This window comes from Rhinopithecus roxellana, chromosome 4, assembly GCF_007565055.1.
Source record: "Rhinopithecus roxellana isolate Shanxi Qingling chromosome 4, ASM756505v1, whole genome shotgun sequence".
In the NCBI taxonomy this organism is placed as follows: domain Eukaryota; kingdom Metazoa; phylum Chordata; class Mammalia; order Primates; family Cercopithecidae; genus Rhinopithecus; species Rhinopithecus roxellana.
The window spans coordinates 157,990,500-158,007,813 of NC_044552.1; the positions used below are offsets into that span (position 1 = coordinate 157,990,500).

The following is a 17,314-nucleotide window of genomic DNA, read 5'->3' on the forward strand; positions in this document are numbered from 1 at the left end:
ATCACTCTGGGACAGAAAATGTTCTAGAAAATCAGCAAAAGTAAGTAAAATCTCTGCTATTCTATGTCATTTTTCAGAGTGTAAAACAGCCAATGGTCCCTCTCTCATTCTCAAAAAATCCAAATGCATTTCAAAGCCAGCCTAACAGCTGGAGATATACACATGTGCTGCAGCAGCTCCTCCAGACAGTGCTCCCCGGCCGAATCCACAGCTCTGGCACTACCTGCAATGGCACTTTATACAGCTCAGTGGTGGCATCTTCTGAGGTGCCTGTTATCCCCGACACCGTCACTCTGGGACAGTAATGTCCTCCCTCCTGGAACAATGACTGGCAGATGCAGGATCAGCATCTGCTGATGGCTTGAGAAGGAAACTGGCCAGTTTGGCTAAGAACGCATGACAGCACAGCTCTCACCCACACGGCTAACATGTGAGCCAAATCTCCCCACAGAACTGGACGCCATTATCCAACCCTCCCAAGTTCCTCAGCTTTGAGGCCAAAGATCCCAAGGCTCAGAATGAGGAACTTGCCCAGCATCACAGAATTACAAAGTGAAGAATAAACCCAGGCAGTGTGAGGCCCAAGGGTGAGTCCTTAACCACTTACCGTAAACGGCTGCATTTATTTTCCATTTTAAAAAATGGTTTTAACTTTTCAGAAAACATTCAGTTTCAGTTACAACACAAAAACTGGCAAAACATTCCACAAAACTTTAGTTTAAATCTTGTCACAATAAATGCCATTAAAATGATAGATTCTGTACAGCATAAAGATCTCTGAGTTCCTATTATATTGCCAACCACCTATACAATTTGATTCAATAAAATGCTAGTCATATAGACAAATTAAAGTCATCCCTTCATGGCACCTTGTAATCACAGATACAAGATCCCCAGTAGAGGCCTGAAACCAGGAATATGGCTTCAGATGTGGTTTTTTCCTTTACATACATACCCATGATTAAGTTTAATTTATAAATTAGTTGTTGTAAAAGATTAACAACTAATAATAGTACAATTATAACTGTAATAAATGGTATGTGATTATGGCGTCTCTCCCTGTCTCAAAATATCTTCATATTTTCAGACTGCAGGTGACCATGGGTAACTGAAACCTTAGGAAGTGTAACTGCTGATGGGGGGACTGGTTTACCGTCACTCACTTAATGACGGGGATACACTGTCAGAAATGTGTCATGAGGCAGTTCTGTCACTGCACAAACATCACTGAGTGTATCTGCACACACTTAGATGGTGTCACCTACCACAAACCTAGGCTATATGGTATGTCCTATTGTTCTCAGGCTACAAACCCGCACAGCATGATGCTGCATTGAGTACCACAGGCAACTGTAATACATGATACCTATCTAAACAGAAAAGGTGCAGCAGGCCGGGCGCGGTGGCTCAAGCCTGTAATCCCAGCACTTTGGGAGGCCGAGACGGGCGGATCACGAGGTCAGGAGATCGAGACCATCCTGGCTAACACGGTGAAACCCCGTCTCTACTAAAAATACAAAAACTAGCCGGGCGAGGTGGCGGGCGCCTGTAGTCCCAGCTACTCGGGAGGCTGAGGCAGGAGAATGGCGTGAACCCGGGAGGCGGAGCTTGCAGTGAGCTGAGATCTGGCCACTGCACTCCAGTCCGGGCGACAGAGCGAGACTCCGCCTCAAAAAAAAAAAAAAAAAAAAAAAAAAGGTGCAGCAAAAATATGGTATGAAAGATTAAAATGGCACACTTGCCTAGGGCACTTACGATGAACGGAGCCTGCAGGACTGGAAGTGGTTCTGGGTGAGTCAGTGAGTGAGTGGATGTAAAGGCCTAGGACCTGACTGGACACTTTTATAAGACTGGTAGTGCAGTGGGTTCGTGTACAGCAGTATTACCACAAACATGACTAATGCATTGTGCTATGGCATTACAACGGCTACAGCATCACTAGGTGATAGGAATTGTTCAGCTTCATCACAATCTTCTAGGACCAAGGTCATTTATGCAGACAGTAGTTTATGCAGTCCCTCATTGGCCAAAATGCTTCCTTCTCATTTTTAATGTCATGGATACTACTTGAGTAATAAAGGCAGAATTCTAAGAGTGGTTGAACCCATCTGAGGACAGCCTCTATGAAAAAGCTGTGAACTGTCTGAAGATTCAGACCCCATCACATCACGCTATCAACAGATCATATGCTTTCCTTGCTCAACTTCTTCCCCAAGCTTAAACTTCTGCTACTCTATACTCCCAACCCAGTTCTGCTTTCTCTTCTGCACAGTGCGAATTGCCAAACCCCAGAGCATTGCCTTCCACAACCTCTCTTCCCATACCCAACTGGTTTCCATGGAAATAATACCGATTCCTTCAGCCGGTTCCTTCCCACTGGCTGCACTGTCCTTGCTATTTCTATATAAGCAGCTTGTGAACTCCACAAACAAGGACCACATCTATATTGTCTTCCTCAACTCAGATGCACACTCTCCTTTAATCAGACTACTCAGCTCAGCAGAGTCCAACAGTGAGTATCATCCACAACTCAGAAACATTCTACAATCATACCATCAGGCCCAGCAGGAAACAGGGAGCAGCAGAAGTCACATACAAGGCAAATGACTTTAGAAGATGTCTGCTTTTAAAGCAAAGTCTGTGGTTGAAACATACCTTATTTTTTTAATTTAACAAGGACAATTAATTTAACCATATAAACCAAGCACATCGTCAGAATCTTTCCCATAAAGAAAGCTCAGATACTGTTTTGCTCCTGACTGTAATCTCACTGCTTCTGCTGAAACCATCCTGGAGAACTGCAGTCAGTTCACGCCTGTTCAGAAGCACAGAGGTTCCATTTTAACCTCATTTGCTTGGAATTTCATAATATCCTGAAAGGTGTTGGCAGATTACCAGTTAGAAGGAAGCACACAAGTAACAGACTGTCAGCCAACCCAGAGACAGGAAGGTGTTTCTACTTTCCTGCTACTGTTCCAGCAAGGGCCGCATTCAAAACCCACCCTGGTCAAGACGAAACCAATCGAGGGGCAGCAATGAAGAAGTGAACCTAATCCCAGGCCGACACAGCTTCCTGGAGTTCAAAAAGCTGAAAACAGAGAGATGGAAAGCCATGCCATCTTCACTGAGTGAGTTCTAAACGTCTGTCCAAAAATGAAAAATAAAAAATTCAAAATACTATGTCATAGGGATACAGATATAGAATATCTTTAAACTGACATTGGTATCTTAATATGACACCTCTCAGAGATTTCATATATGCCATCAGTGAATGCTTACAAAACCACAATAGCTTGCGAGATGTAATTTGGAGTTCTTTCCTTTTAAAAATAGCTAGCATCTAAAGTATGTAAAATTCTATGATCAAAATATATGGTATGCTCAAGTTCTTAAAAGAAAACAAATCTTAGAAAACTGGGTTGTTTCCTTTCAACACAAAACATCTCCATGAAGTATCACTCTGTCCCTTCCTCATTTATTGCCATATAGCCAAACTCTTTTAAAATGTATCTTAGTTTCCTCAGTCCTTGTAAATCTTGGGGTTATGCTAATTGTCATGTAACTATTAAACATTTTATTACTGGCCTGCAATTAATAATCAACACATAAAGCAAGATAAAGGCAGGATGGGATCAGTAATAATATAAGTAGGCATGTGTGAATCTGTAATTTGGTTTCCTTAGAAGACAGAAACCCAGCTGGTGACACATAAGTGAAATTCATATAACAAGATACGTGGTCACTAGCTAGAGAAATGTTTCTCTGAGGCTATAGCAAGCAACAAATCTAACACCTTGGAGACAAAGAGAATGTGAAGTCTTTCCAATCTGAACAGCCAAAAAACATTTTCCTACTTTTGACATGCATGCAAGTCCTCTCACAGAATATTCAAGAAATCACCTGGCCCACTACTGCCCCTTATCAGTATCAGTGTTTCAGATCATACATATCCAGCACAGTCACCTTCAGAAATCCAGACCAGTCTCCTAAACTAAGGAGAAAGGGAAAAAACAGCAGGAAAGAGGAGCAAGGAGGCCAGGTTCCCACACTGGACCTTGGCAGCAGAATGTCAAGAACGTGAGGTAATCACTGTCGTCAACAACTTTCTATTGCCTACACTAAAACAGAAACAATCTGATTTGCACAAAGACTCCTACCCCGAAATAAAGGCTGGGGAAGCACATGAGTTTGACACAGCATGGCCAGGGCTTATATAGGAAGTACTTCACTTCCTATTCTAACAAACCCACAAAGCTGTGGACAAAGATACAGGGCCGACAAATACAAATAAAGAGAAGCAGGGAAGTGCCAGACGTCAGCCTTTGGTTTTCCCTGAGAGGTATCCAGGGTCTGGAAGGAAACCCGGTGCATAGAGAAGGATCCGGTTAGAAGCTCTAAGTCAAACATGGCATCTAAGTCAACGTCAGAACCCACAGAACCAGGGCAGGCAATGGGGACTGCGTAACAGAGGTCACCTAGAATAGACAGGGGAGAATTCTCCTAGCTACCCTAAGAAAGGAGCCATGAAGAGACTGGGCCAGACTCCTGCCCCAGTGCTGACCAACAGGCTGCGTGAGATACAGTCTCTCCCAACTCAACTTCCCCGACAAAACTCAGCTAGCCCTCAAGGTCACTGTGAGGGAAAAAACCACCACCAGGAACAGAGAGCTTTTGAGACAGACTATGATCTAAAGCTTTCATTTGAATCCAGAGAGAGAGCTGGACGGCTTAAAAACTAAGTTTACAGAAAAAGGTGAGTTGGCTGGGGGCGGTGCCCTCTGAAAGGAGTGTCACAGGATACTGGCAAAGAACTGGAGGGACAGCCCGGCAGGCCCCTGTCCGGAGGAATCTCTGCAGAGCTGATGAAGACAGAGACACATGCACTTAGACAAACACACACACACTCAGACACACATGCTTGCACTCACACACTCATGTACTCACACACGCATTCACACACACATACACTCAACGGCCTCCTGGGACTTCTCAGGACAGGCATGCCACTCTGGGCCTGCCCGCCCTGCACCATCCACAGCAGAGACAGGTGAGTCCAGAGCTTCCAGCAGGAGAGCAGCGGGGGAAGCAGGACCCATGCAAACACGCCAGGGCGTGGCATTCCCAGGAGGTGGGCAAGTGCCCTCTATAACAGAAAGCTACCAGAAAAATGGCCGGCCCTCTCTCTGCTAGCCTTGGCTCAGATCAACTCCACGGTAGAGGATGCAGGCCAGTATTTCAACTCTAAGCCCTGCTCCGTGATGATTTTCTTCCAATAAGAGCAATTACCTGGGTGGTCTCATACCCCGCTCCTCATATACAAAGAGGAGTTGTAGATGGGCTAACCCCCTGCTTCACCACGTGGATGTCTGAGTTCAACCACCTTTAAGAACAACCCAGCCCCCAGCGCAGAATTCAGACCTTAATATTCAGCCCCCTACTCTCCCTGTCACCAAGGTCCCAAAAAACCCTCCCAGACCCAGGGTCCTTCCTGGAGTGTGCAAACTACAAGGGAAGGTGGGCCTTTCTAGAAAACTCGCAGCCTGTCAGCTCAGCTGGGTGGCCCACGATGCCAATGAGGCCACTGCCAAGTGGTGGTTCCTCACAAAGGCCAATCAGGTGGACACAGGAGAAAGGCCCCTCTCTGAAGATGCTGGGGCCAAACATCAGACAGCAGAGGCTCTGCAAAGCCTAACACCCAGCTGGGGCTGCTTAACACCCAGCTGCTTCACACCCAGCTAGGGCTCCCTCTCCACCTTCTTGGAGACACAGAACTGATAGCCTAGTGAGGTCCTAGTGAGGTACCTGACCTTGCCTCAGGTCACAAATTTACAAAGTGGCCAAGTCCATGTTAGAAAGAGGCTTGTCCTGCTCCAGAGCTCAGGCTATCTCCATCGCAGCCTAAAGGCAACCTGAAGAGGAAAAGCAGCTACCTTGCTAAACTGCAACCCTTATCTAGGGATCTCACAGCTCCCTAAGGCAATCCAAGCAATCAAACCTTCCCCGTGCCTTTGAATCGACCAATCTACTGAAATCCGCAAGGGCTCTGGTTTTCACCCAGAAGGAGCCCAAAGTCCCACAGCCTCTGTGACCTGGCCACAGCTAGTCCTCCACACTCTCTGGCCCCTCCCTCCATTCTCCCAGTGACTCAGCCCACCCAGCCACGCTGGACCCTTGGCTGCCTCTCAACCAAGTCAGACATGCTTCCCTCTGGGTCTGACACGTAGGCCCCCAACCCGGGTGCCTGGTTCATCCCTCACTTCCAGCCTCTTACAGAAAAGCCTGGGGACAGTGGACTCTCCTATAAAATGGCCCCATCCTCGGGGCCCAACCCCTGACTCTGCCACCAGCTCTCCTCTCCCTCTGCAGGGCCAGCAAAGTCAAGGCCATGAGCTCACGCTGCCTGTCACTCTAAAGGGGTGACTCTAAAAAGACACAAAAGAAAAGAGAGAAGTGCTGGCATAACTGACGCACTTCAAGAGCAGAGACCAGGTGGAGGGAGGGTGCCTCAGGGGAACAATGAGGGTGACTCACTGGAGTCTCAGACTTGCCACTTCTAGGAAACCCACTTCTTTAGCGCTTCTATTCTGGTGGCTTGGCACTCTATTTGCAGGCCACAGGGGGGTGCAGGGAGTGTTGGGGGAGGTTTTTAAGTACTAAACAGCTGTTTTAAAGTGTATAACTGATTCTGGAGTAGAGAGAACCGTGCAGATGGCAACGAGGTAATTTTACACACACTCAAAATCCAGTGGTGGGCCCGCTCTGAAGGAGCTCTCTCCTCCTCCCAGCACACAGCAGGCATGAAGAAGGTGGCAGCCCTGACTGCAACACCCTCCTGACCTTCCCTCTAGGCCACAGCCCACAGGCAACTCAACTGCAAAGGCCAGTTTTCGCTGTCACACATTCCTGAAAACAGAGCTTGGGCCAGTACTTCCACCATCTCCCTCACTTCCTACACCCCTCCCTGTGACGGATGATACTCCTAGGATCTGCTTCTTCATCCTGGACAACTTACCCTCCAGATGTACTCAACAATGGCTGCAGCCCAGGAGATCGAAAAGCACACAAAAGGAAAAAGAAAACTCCCACCACAGGTCTGCAGCTGGCTGCAGAGCCAGGTTCACAGAGCGCCTGGGATGTTCCCCACCCTGAAGGATTCACAGGGAAGTGCCCCTCTGCCCTGGCTAACATGGAGACAAAAATAGGCTTATGACAAAAATAGGCTTATTCACATCCAAGCCACTGGCCTGGACACTTCCGTTCCCACTTACAACAGCACCCATGTGCAGAAGTTAGCTGGGACTTCCTGATCCTACCACAGGGAAACAGGGAGGACGGCTCTTCTTGCCCTGGAACCACAACAGCCCCCTTCCTCCCAGCCCAGCCTGGGACCAAACCACCACAGGAAGGAGGGTGACCCCCGGCCTCCACCCAAACTCCACACCTCGAATTATCATTGTTCAGGGGACTCTGAGTCAGTAAGGACTCCTCAAGGCTGCAAACCTCAGAAGTGCAGAATTTGGGATGCAAAATGGACCCGGAAATCATGGAATCCAGTGGTTTCAAAACTTTTTTAAACAGTGGAAACCTTTCTTTCTCATGAGGAAGCTTACACGGAGTGCCGATCATGAAACTGATGATGAAGAAATGCTCTCTGGTTGAGGCAGAAACCCCAAGACACTAATGGAGAGTGGTGGCAGGCCAAGAAACAGGTTATAAAAATAAATCCCTGATGTAAGGCAGCATCTGTAACTTACAGATAAAGCAACTGCTACCACTACAGCACCGATGAACACCGAGGACGTGCCAGGCATTCAAATGTCTCCCAATTCCCACACCTAGCCTACAACATGGTTAGCATCCCACACCCAGCCTACAAACACAGCTAGCATCCTGACTGGACACACATGGAAAGGAAGACCTTGGAGGTTCGGTGACTTGCCCAAGGCCTGTGAGGGGAGGAGTCTGGATTCAAAACCAGGAAAGTGACTTCCAAAACTAACTCCCTAATGAGAGGCTTTCAAGCAGGAAAGAGGGAAAGAAAACTAAGTCCCACCTCTCTTGAGGAGGAAAATGAGATCCAGAAAAAAGAAGTGATTGGACACAGCCGACTCAACAATCCAGATCCCCCATCTCAGGCCACACGCTGCCAGCAGCAATCAACAGGGGTTTAGCAGCTGTCTCTTGGCAGGAATGGCGCTTAGGGGTGACATCAGGAGGGTGGAAAGGATCTAAGGCGCCAAGACCAGCCACAGAGGCACATCCTGCCCATCCCCCAGTCTCCCCAAAAACAATTTACAGCCAAATTCCAACAACTGCTCCCAGCCCTACCCTATGCAGCTGCACAAAGAGGCAGCCAAGGCCGGGTGGAGACCCACTGCAGAAAGCACGGTCAGGAGGCACTTGTCACTGCAAGGTCACCAGCAGCATGCAATCATGGTGACAAACTCAAACCAAAGAAACTGGACCCAAGGAAAAAGAATGAATAGAGCAATCAGAACAGAACTTTAAGAGAGATCTTCAGAGGGCTGACAGAAGCTACAGCATCCACGCAGAAAGAACAGGCAGCTGTGACTACAGATCAGCTGAGATCCTGCAACAAAAGACAACAGGGAAGCAGAAGAGCATCTGAACCACGGGAGAACCGGTAAGCTGGGCGACAGCAGCAAACGGTATCTGTCTACGTGCCTGTCCACAGCGGCAGCCAGATACAAATAATAAAAGCAACAGACAAACCAAAGAAGAGTTAGGGTGAAGAAAAGCTGAACAGCACCATGAGTAACTTCGACCCCAACAGAGAACCTTTTTTCCAAACACATAATACACTCCCAACTTGACTAGGTGTTAGGCCACAAGGGAAATGTCAGTAAGTTCCACCACATTTGCCAGCACAATGGAAAAACTAAATTAAAAACCCCCAAAGTTCATTGACCTGAAAAAAATAAAAATCTAAAAATTTAGTGGCTCCAGGAAGTTGAAACAGATAGAACTTTTGAGTCCAAAAAGGAAATATACAGAATTGAAATATGGAAAAGAAAAAAAAGTCTCAGAATCCAAGAGAGCGGTATGGTACTCCACAGAAAGAAACACGAAGCTTTAAATATATTTCTTAATTATGCAAAATGATTTAAAATAAAAGAGCTAAGCATTCAATTCAAACTAGAAACAGGAAAATGATGTAGAAGTTACTGAGTGGATAAATTAATAAAATTGCAAATAAATGGTGAAAAGATGATGAAAAAACAAAACACTAGTTCTTTTGCAAAGACTTTAAAAAGGTAAATAAGTCTTTAGTAAATATAATTAAGGAAAAAAAAGTACATAAGTAAACACTAGGAATTTTTAAAATTTACCTAGAGCTATAGAGTATCAAAAATATGAGAGTAGCATGCTACTTATTTATAAATGAATACATCATTACAATGACAATTTTCTAGGAAAACAGAGATTACCAAAATTGGCCCAAGTAAAAGTAGAAAATCTGAATAGAAAAGCAAACTAGATAAAACTGAAACCATAATCAAAAGTCCTCCCCAATGATATTCTACCTAAGAGCACCAGGCCCAGATAGTTTTACTGGTGAGTTCTACCAAACTTTAAGAAACAGAAAATGTCCATCTTATATACAAACTGTTTCACCACATATGAAAATACTAAAAGCTAACTAGCTCCTTCCACAAAGCAAACATATTATTGATAACAAAACCTGTCAAGAACGGCAGAGCAAAAAAACTGTAGCCCAATCTCACTTAAAAACAGAGCTGTAAGCACATTTCATAAAGTATTAGTAAACAGAACTGGATATATTCATGGAAAAAAAATAAACTTTCACCCTTTTTATGGCGTTATGTATATATGTATGTGTGCGTGTATATACATATATGTATGTATGTATGTATTTTTTCCCAATCTGGTTCCTGGCTCCTAACTCCCGCAGTCCTTGTGTTTTTTGTTATAATGTTGGGCGTGTCAGGCCTCAGGAAACAATCTCTCCACCTGCCCCTCCTTCCACCTGCCCCAAGGCAGGACTCTCATCTTCCCCACTTTCAGACTGTGGGTCTTAAGATCCTCTTCAGTGAGGGTCCCACCCTACACCCTGGGAGAAGAAATGTTGAGCTCCTAAAGCTTCCATAAAAACTGGGTTGGGGGAGCTTCCAAATCGTTGAATGCACGGCAGTTCCCGGAGGGTAGTGAGCCAGGGAGGTCATGGAGGCTCCGCACCCCTTCCCCCATACCTCACCCTACACATCTCCTCATCCGTATCCATTGCAATATCCTTATAAACTGCCAATCATCAGCTTATGTTTAGTGTTTCCTGAGTTCTGTGAGTCACTCTAGCAAATTAATCAGACCCAAAGAGGCACTATGGGAACCCCAAATTGAAGCCAGTTGGTCAGAAGTTCCGGAGGCCTGGACTTGCGACTGGTTTGGGTTGGGGAACAGTCTTGGGAACTGAACCCCAAACCTGTGGCATCTGACACTATCTCCAGGTAGACATGGTCGGGAATTGAATCGGCCAGGGGTCACTGCTTGGTGCCCGTGGAAAAACCACCACACATTTGATCACAGAAGTCTTCTGTGTTAATGACTGTTGTCACGGAATGAGAGCAAAGGAAAAATATGCTTTGAGTTTTCTGGAAACATCATATATAAAAATTAAATTTAAAAAATTGATCCTAGAGTTAAGGAATCAGAGGTAAAACTATAAAACTTCTAGAGGCAGACACAGGAAAAAATCTTTGAGACCTTGGGGTAGGCCAGTGGTTCTGAATTGGGTGTGATATTGCCCCCTCCCCTCCAGGGCCTTTGATATGTCTGGAGACATTTTTATTTGTCACCACTGGGGGAGGGGGAGTGGTGGAGTGTAGTCTTGGCATCTAGTGGGTAGAGGCCAGGAATGCTGACTGACATCCTACAATGCCCAGGACAGTCCTCAAAACAAAAAATTCCCCAGGTCAAATGTCACTAGTTCTAGGGTTGATTTCTTAAGCTACCAAAAGCACAAACCACAAAGAATTACAGTCCATCAAATTTTTTAAAAATCTGTTCTTCAAAGGATATCACTGCGAAAATTTAAAGGCAAGACAAAGACTGAGAGAAAATACTCATACTATTCACACCTTACACCTATCTAAGAAAGAACTTGTACCCAAAAGATATGAGGAACTCTTAAAGCTCAATAAGGAGAAGACCCCAAAAACAATTTTAAGGGATAAAAGGGGCAAAATATGATTTTTAAAGGATGCTGCAAAAAATACCCGACAGTAAGCACGTGATGATGGTGAACACCATGCAGGACTCCAATAAATACAAGAAAAGATGTTCCTTTCTTGCTCAACTTGATGAGTCAGCAGAGAGATGAAAACTGAAACCACACTGAGATACCATTACAACTCCACTTGAAAGGCTAAAATTGAGACTGGCAGGTGTTGACAAGGATGTAGAACTGGAACTCTCATACATCACTGGTGGAAATGCAAAATGGTAATTCGCCATTACAGTTTGGCGGTTCCCATGAAATCAAACAGCTACATCCACCTCCTCACACACCATTCACGACCAGCTAGGGCATTAGCAAGAACTCTCCATGGCTAGGACAATCAAAAGAAGAAAAGAAAGAAGAAAAAGAACAGTACCTGCAAAGTGATGAGCTGCTCTCTGCCACTAGGCTCAGTTCTAGAGCCTGCTCAATTCTCTCCCCAATACGATAGTTTATATACCAAGATCAAAATAGAGAAGGGAACATCTAATTATTTCTCTCAGCCCCATCTTTTAAAAATCTCTCTCTATGAAATGCTGATAAAAGATATGAGGCCCAACTCAGGCAATCATTTCCTGGGAATCTGCCAGGATGCCGTTCTGAGAATTAATCCATGAGATCTAATGTAACCATAATTAACAACCTTAGGCATCCACATACACTTATCGTTGAAAGAAATGCACACACACAAATGGATGTGATCCAGGTTTAACATGTGGCCCAAATTAGACATATAAGCATTGTTCCTTTGGAAAAATTACAGGGGAAAAAAAAATCTCTTAGAGACAGTAACTAAACCAACCTCAACTCCCAGCTGGCTTCATTATTCTCTTGTCCTCAACATAATAAAAACTTTCTAGCATTTATACCTAAACAATTTGGGGAAAACTTGTTCTGTATAAATTTTAAAGTTCTTAACTACCTAAATCTAGCCATCCCAATGCATTATTTTATCATTAATGCACACTGTTAAGACCTCACCCATTAAGCATCTTGTTAACACCTAACTAAAGGGTGGAAACTTGCGTATCATGTATATAATATGACATTTTACAAAGTTTAAAGCATATGGTAATAAGTAAAGCTACTGACAAGCTGAGATCACTTTAGACACTGTTGCTGGTTTTGCATGGCCTGGCCTCTGCTCCTCTCCTCCTGAATGCCCTCTCTTCTTGCTCCATTGTTCCTGCCCCCACTGACCTTCAGACACTCCTTCCTGCCCCAAGTCTTCGCCACAGGCCAGTCCCACAGCCTATCACACTAGCCTCAGGAAACAAGTTTTCTACTAACTTTGTACTAGCATATCACCTCCCAAGAAATACCTGCATAAGAATCATTAACTTCTAACTCAGCACAGGGATCACCTGGCACAGTAATCCACTTGACAGTTAACACTTTGCTGAGTCTCTCCAAAAACCAAGCACTTATTTAAAGCACTGCTTCAAGCCAGATACACTTTCGGAAACTTGCCTTTGTCGTGCCTGACTGTTCAATGCACAACTTAGAGAGGGCAGGCCCCTCCACTTGCGTGGACACAGTGAAAGCTGCTGCTGAAACGGTGCTGTCTCCTTCATCCCTCCCAATCACTAACTGCACCAGGAACTGCACCCCATCCCAGGAGTGCTCAGAGCCAAAGGTCACCGTGACACTTTGCCCCCACAAGGTGCCTGGCAAGCACCCCTGAAGCAGGCCCGGATGTCCCTCTTGCTGGAAGCGACTGCAGAAGAAAAAGATTCTCTCTAGATTCTAGAGAGCTGGGCTTGGGAGGAGAGGTTGTTTTCCTGGAAATCCAACTCCATCTTTTAGAGACAATGAGAATTTACGGCTAGAATTCTGTTAAAGCCATATGGCGTCTGGGCGCTCCAAAACCTTTGCAAGGATAATGACTTTCTGGGGACCATACAACAATGAACAAGAATACTATCAATGGAAAAACGCATTCCACGTTTGAAATGATCAATATACAAACATTTGGAATGTGATCCTTCTGTACATTTGGGACTGCCTCCATGTGACCAAGCAGCAAAAACAAATGGGGACATTTGTAGGACTCGACTTTTCATGCTCACACTGGAGACCTGGCAGAATTATTCACACTTCAGCAAACTGATGCCCAGGAACAAAATTAAAATGTAGCTTAACACATCACACTTCGTAGTCACACTTGGCGACACTTCGTAGAATTTTTTGTATCAAATTAATAAAGAAAATTGACTTACTTTCCTATTCCTCAACTACATGCTACATTTAAGGAAATTTTAGCCAATTTTATCTCATAAAAGTACAGATGACTGACACCTCCCTGTCCCAAGAAAAAAAAGTTTTCAAAAAGTATTTAAGGAGAGGTATCAATTTAAAACAGGAACATAAACCCAACATGGTGGCTTATGCCTGTAATCCCAACACTTTGGGAGGCTGAGGCAGGAAGACTGCTTGAGGATAGGAGTTCGAGGTCAGCCTGGGCAACACAGCAAGACCTCATCTCTATTAAAAATTTAAAAAATAATAAGCCAAGCGGGGTGGTGTGCACCTGTAATCCCAGCTACACAGAAGGCTGAGGCGAAGGACTGCCTGAGCCCAGGAGTTACGACTGCAGTGAGCTATGACTGCACCACTGCACTCATGGCCGGTCAACACCGTGAGACCCTGCTTCAAAAAATTATAAAACAGGCACAGATAGGAAGTTCACTTTGCACACATTGGGTTTAAAGTAGAGACTGCAAGTGGCTATGGAGAAGTCTACATGTGCAACTACAGGGAAGTAACAGGGAAAGAGGTGGGTGAAAATCCATCTCTGAAATGACTGGCAGGTTTGTTGTCCTAAGAAAATCTGGCAGAAAAATTACACACAACTTTGAAGGTATTCTAAGACTACAAAGGGCACATCTTATTATATTCACAATGCATATCAACCTCAGAAACCTCTTCGGTATTTGCTAAGTATGCCCATATGTGACAGTGGCGAGAAAAACGTCGATACAAAGGCCATTCTTACTGGACCAAGAGGCCATGTTCCACCTGGGGACAAGGTTCGTGAACACAGGTTCAAGACACTGCCATGACTAAACTAATGCAAAAGTAAGGGCCCCATTAATCCGCCAAAGTATCAGTCTGAACTTGAAGCCAACCTTAATCTTAACTGTGAAGAAACAAATTTCAATTTGTTAACAGGACCAAGACTTCAACCTCACTAAGCCAGCTGGGTTAATTTCTTATTGTATTTATTGCTTTATTTTTAATACAGGGCCTTGCTCTGTCGCCCAGACTAGAGTGCAACTTGACTCGATCACAACTCACTGCAGCCTCGACCTCCGAGGCTAACGCTATCCTACCACCTTAGCCTCCCTTAGCTGGGAGTACAGGAGTGTGCCACCGCGCCTGGCCCTCATTTTCATATTTTTTGTAGAGACAGGGTTTCGCCATGTTGCCCAGGTTGGCCTCCAACTCCTGGACTCAAGTGACCCGCCCACCTCGGCCTTCCAAAGTGCTGGAATTCCAAGCATGAGCCACCGCGCCCAGGCGAGTTAATTTCTTATTTTTGGTCACAGAAGCCAGTATTCCAAAATGCCTTCCTCCAAATGTTGGTCTCAGCCTGAGCTGGTTTAAGTTGCCACCATTTCTCTGTATCATGCTAGTTACTGGAGTAACTGTGTATCTTAGGGTAGCTAACTGGTCCATAAACTACACTGTCACAAACTCTCCCTCCATCCACCCTTCTCCTTCTAAAAAAGGGAGAATAAAAAATATGGACCTTTCCAAAGAGTTTCTATTGTGAGATCAGCCTCACCCTCCTTAGAATAATTTCTGCACGTTCTGAACACAGGGGTGCTAATAAAGCTATCTCTGATGCAAAGGAAAAATAAGAACCCCCATAAACCCTACCACAAACTCCAAGTTCAGCCCAAAGTAGGATCAACTTTGTTTCATTCTGAAAAGCAACTTGTTATTGCCAAGGGAGAAACTGTTGTCTGTTCAGAACTTTTCATCTTGTTTCCTTTTTACCAAAGTTTTAAAAAAAGTAAATAAAAGCTGAATTTTCCATCATCCTAAACATTCCATAAAAGGATGGTCAGAAAATTCCTGAAATTCGAAGTTCCCCAGGTCCTGGACTGCTGGCAGCTGCGGGACACGCACAGCCCTCGAGGGGACTGATGGGTTATACAATCATGGTTCCCAGAGCAAGATCCACTAGAATAATCCGCCCCGGAGACAATGACATCATGTGAGCCACCAGGCAGGAAGTTGGGCTCAGAGAAGTGAAGGGTCAAGTCTTGAGAGCTCACACTGGAGGACACCCCCCTGCCCCCAATCTAAAGAAGACATAAGTCACCGCCTGCTGGAAAAAACAAACAAAAACTACTTTAAAGAGAAAATGAGCCCACGGGGGGAAATCAATCAGCAAATGAAACCACGAACACTCAACTCCAGGACCATTCCTGCGGGCTCCGACGCCCCAGTGAGCCTCTCCACACCAAGGGGCCTCACCGGTGCCCCGCTGGCGAAACTCTGATGCAAACGCGCAGCGGGAACAAAGCGAAGTGGAGTTCCTGCCTCCAACTTTCCCGGACACCCGGCCGCGCGAGGGCAGCCGCCGACCCCGAGGGCCGGGGGCGGCCGCTCCGCACAAAGCCGCCCCCGACTCAGTGACAGCCACAAGTGGCCGGCCGCGGGACTCCAGGAACGCCAGGACCGCGTGTGCCCCCGCGCCCCCCGCCCGCGCACGGGACCCGGCGGGGCTCCCGGACACCACGCAGGCAACTTTCCCTTGGGAACGGGGCGGACCCGGCGCGGACCGGAGGCGACTTGGAGACCCCAGGAGCTCCTGAGCGCTCCCCGCCCCCCACGCCGGCCGTTCGCCCCGGGCACCGCGAGCGGAGCCTGCGTCCGGGTGGGCCACCCACCTGCACAGCTCGGGGAACGGGGCGGGCTGGGCCTGCGTGGCCCCCGGGGCCGCGACGAGCAGCAGCAGCTGCAGCAGGAGCAGAGAGCGCTGCGGGCGGCCGGCGGGCGCGGGCCCCAGGTGGGAGCTCCGGCCGGCGGCGGTCCCCATAGCGCCGGGCCCAGGCTGCGCGGCGGGCGCCAGGTTGATGGCGCGCGACTGCTGGGGGCCGCGCCCGGGACGGGGTTGCGCCTCCAGGGCAAAAGCGGAGGTGGAGACGGAGCCGGAGCTGGAGCCCGAGGTGAGCGCGGCTCGACTGGGCTCGGCGACAGCGACAGCGGCAGCCGCGGCCCCGGAACCGCGTCACGTGACAGCCGCCCGGCACCGCCCCCCACCCCCGCCCCCCGCTCACGTGACTCCCTTGTTCAGGTGACCCCCGCCCGCCCCGGCTCCTCCCAGGCCCGGGTCACGTGAGCGCAGCACACGCGGGACAGGAAGCGACGCGGGCGGGGCGCAGGCGCCAGGTGCCTCCCGGGGCCGGAGCTTCTCGGCGGGATGGGTGCGGCGGGGGTGCCTGGCCGGGCCTCAGTTTCCCCTCCCACCGCGCCCTGCTGGATCGTGGCGGGTGCTTCCCTGCTTACAGCAACTGTTCCCAACCTCGACCGACGGGGGGGGAAAATAAGGAACTTGGATCAAAGTGCCATGGAGGTAAATGCCTTCGCACAGTCTCCTGGCAGCGGATCCGTAGGGGGTGGGAACACACTTTAACTGTCCGTGGAGTCACATCATGGGGGTTTACAACCTTGGCCCATCAGCGCCTCTCAGACCTTCTGTGGGAATATTATTTCCCAAGCATGGGCTTCCTACAGCAAGGAAGGCAGCACAAATACAGCAAGGTGAAAGAGTGGACAAAAGTGTCGCTGTCAAACTAAGTGCCACTCAACAAAGCTTTATTAATTCACTATGTGAATGGCCATGAGCTAGCCACAATGAAAGTAGTACGATCAATCTAAAAGTCTTGAATTTAAAAAATTCACTTTCTTTTAGAGCAAAGATACAAAATAATCATGATTGAAGAGAGTAATCATCATCATCATAAAAGTTCATCTTTTTTAGAGCTTATTCCATACCAGACATTGCTAAGCATGTAAGCATGAATCTTTAAAAACCTATGAGAT

At 46.9% G+C, this 17,314-nt stretch overlaps 1 protein-coding gene across 1 annotated transcript in view; it reads right to left on the reverse strand.

The window, feature by feature from the left end:
• Window positions 1–16,477, reverse strand: part of IGF2R (insulin like growth factor 2 receptor) — a 135,018-nt gene extending 118,541 nt beyond the window's left edge. Inside the window, exon 1 of the mRNA XM_030929460.1 lies at window positions 16,159–16,477. Within this exon, the coding sequence (XP_030785320.1) occupies window positions 16,159–16,307 (149 nt within the window). The 5' untranslated portion in view covers window positions 16,308–16,477. The remainder of the gene's footprint in view (window positions 1–16,158) is intronic.
• Window positions 16,478–17,314: the final 837 nt, after the last annotated feature.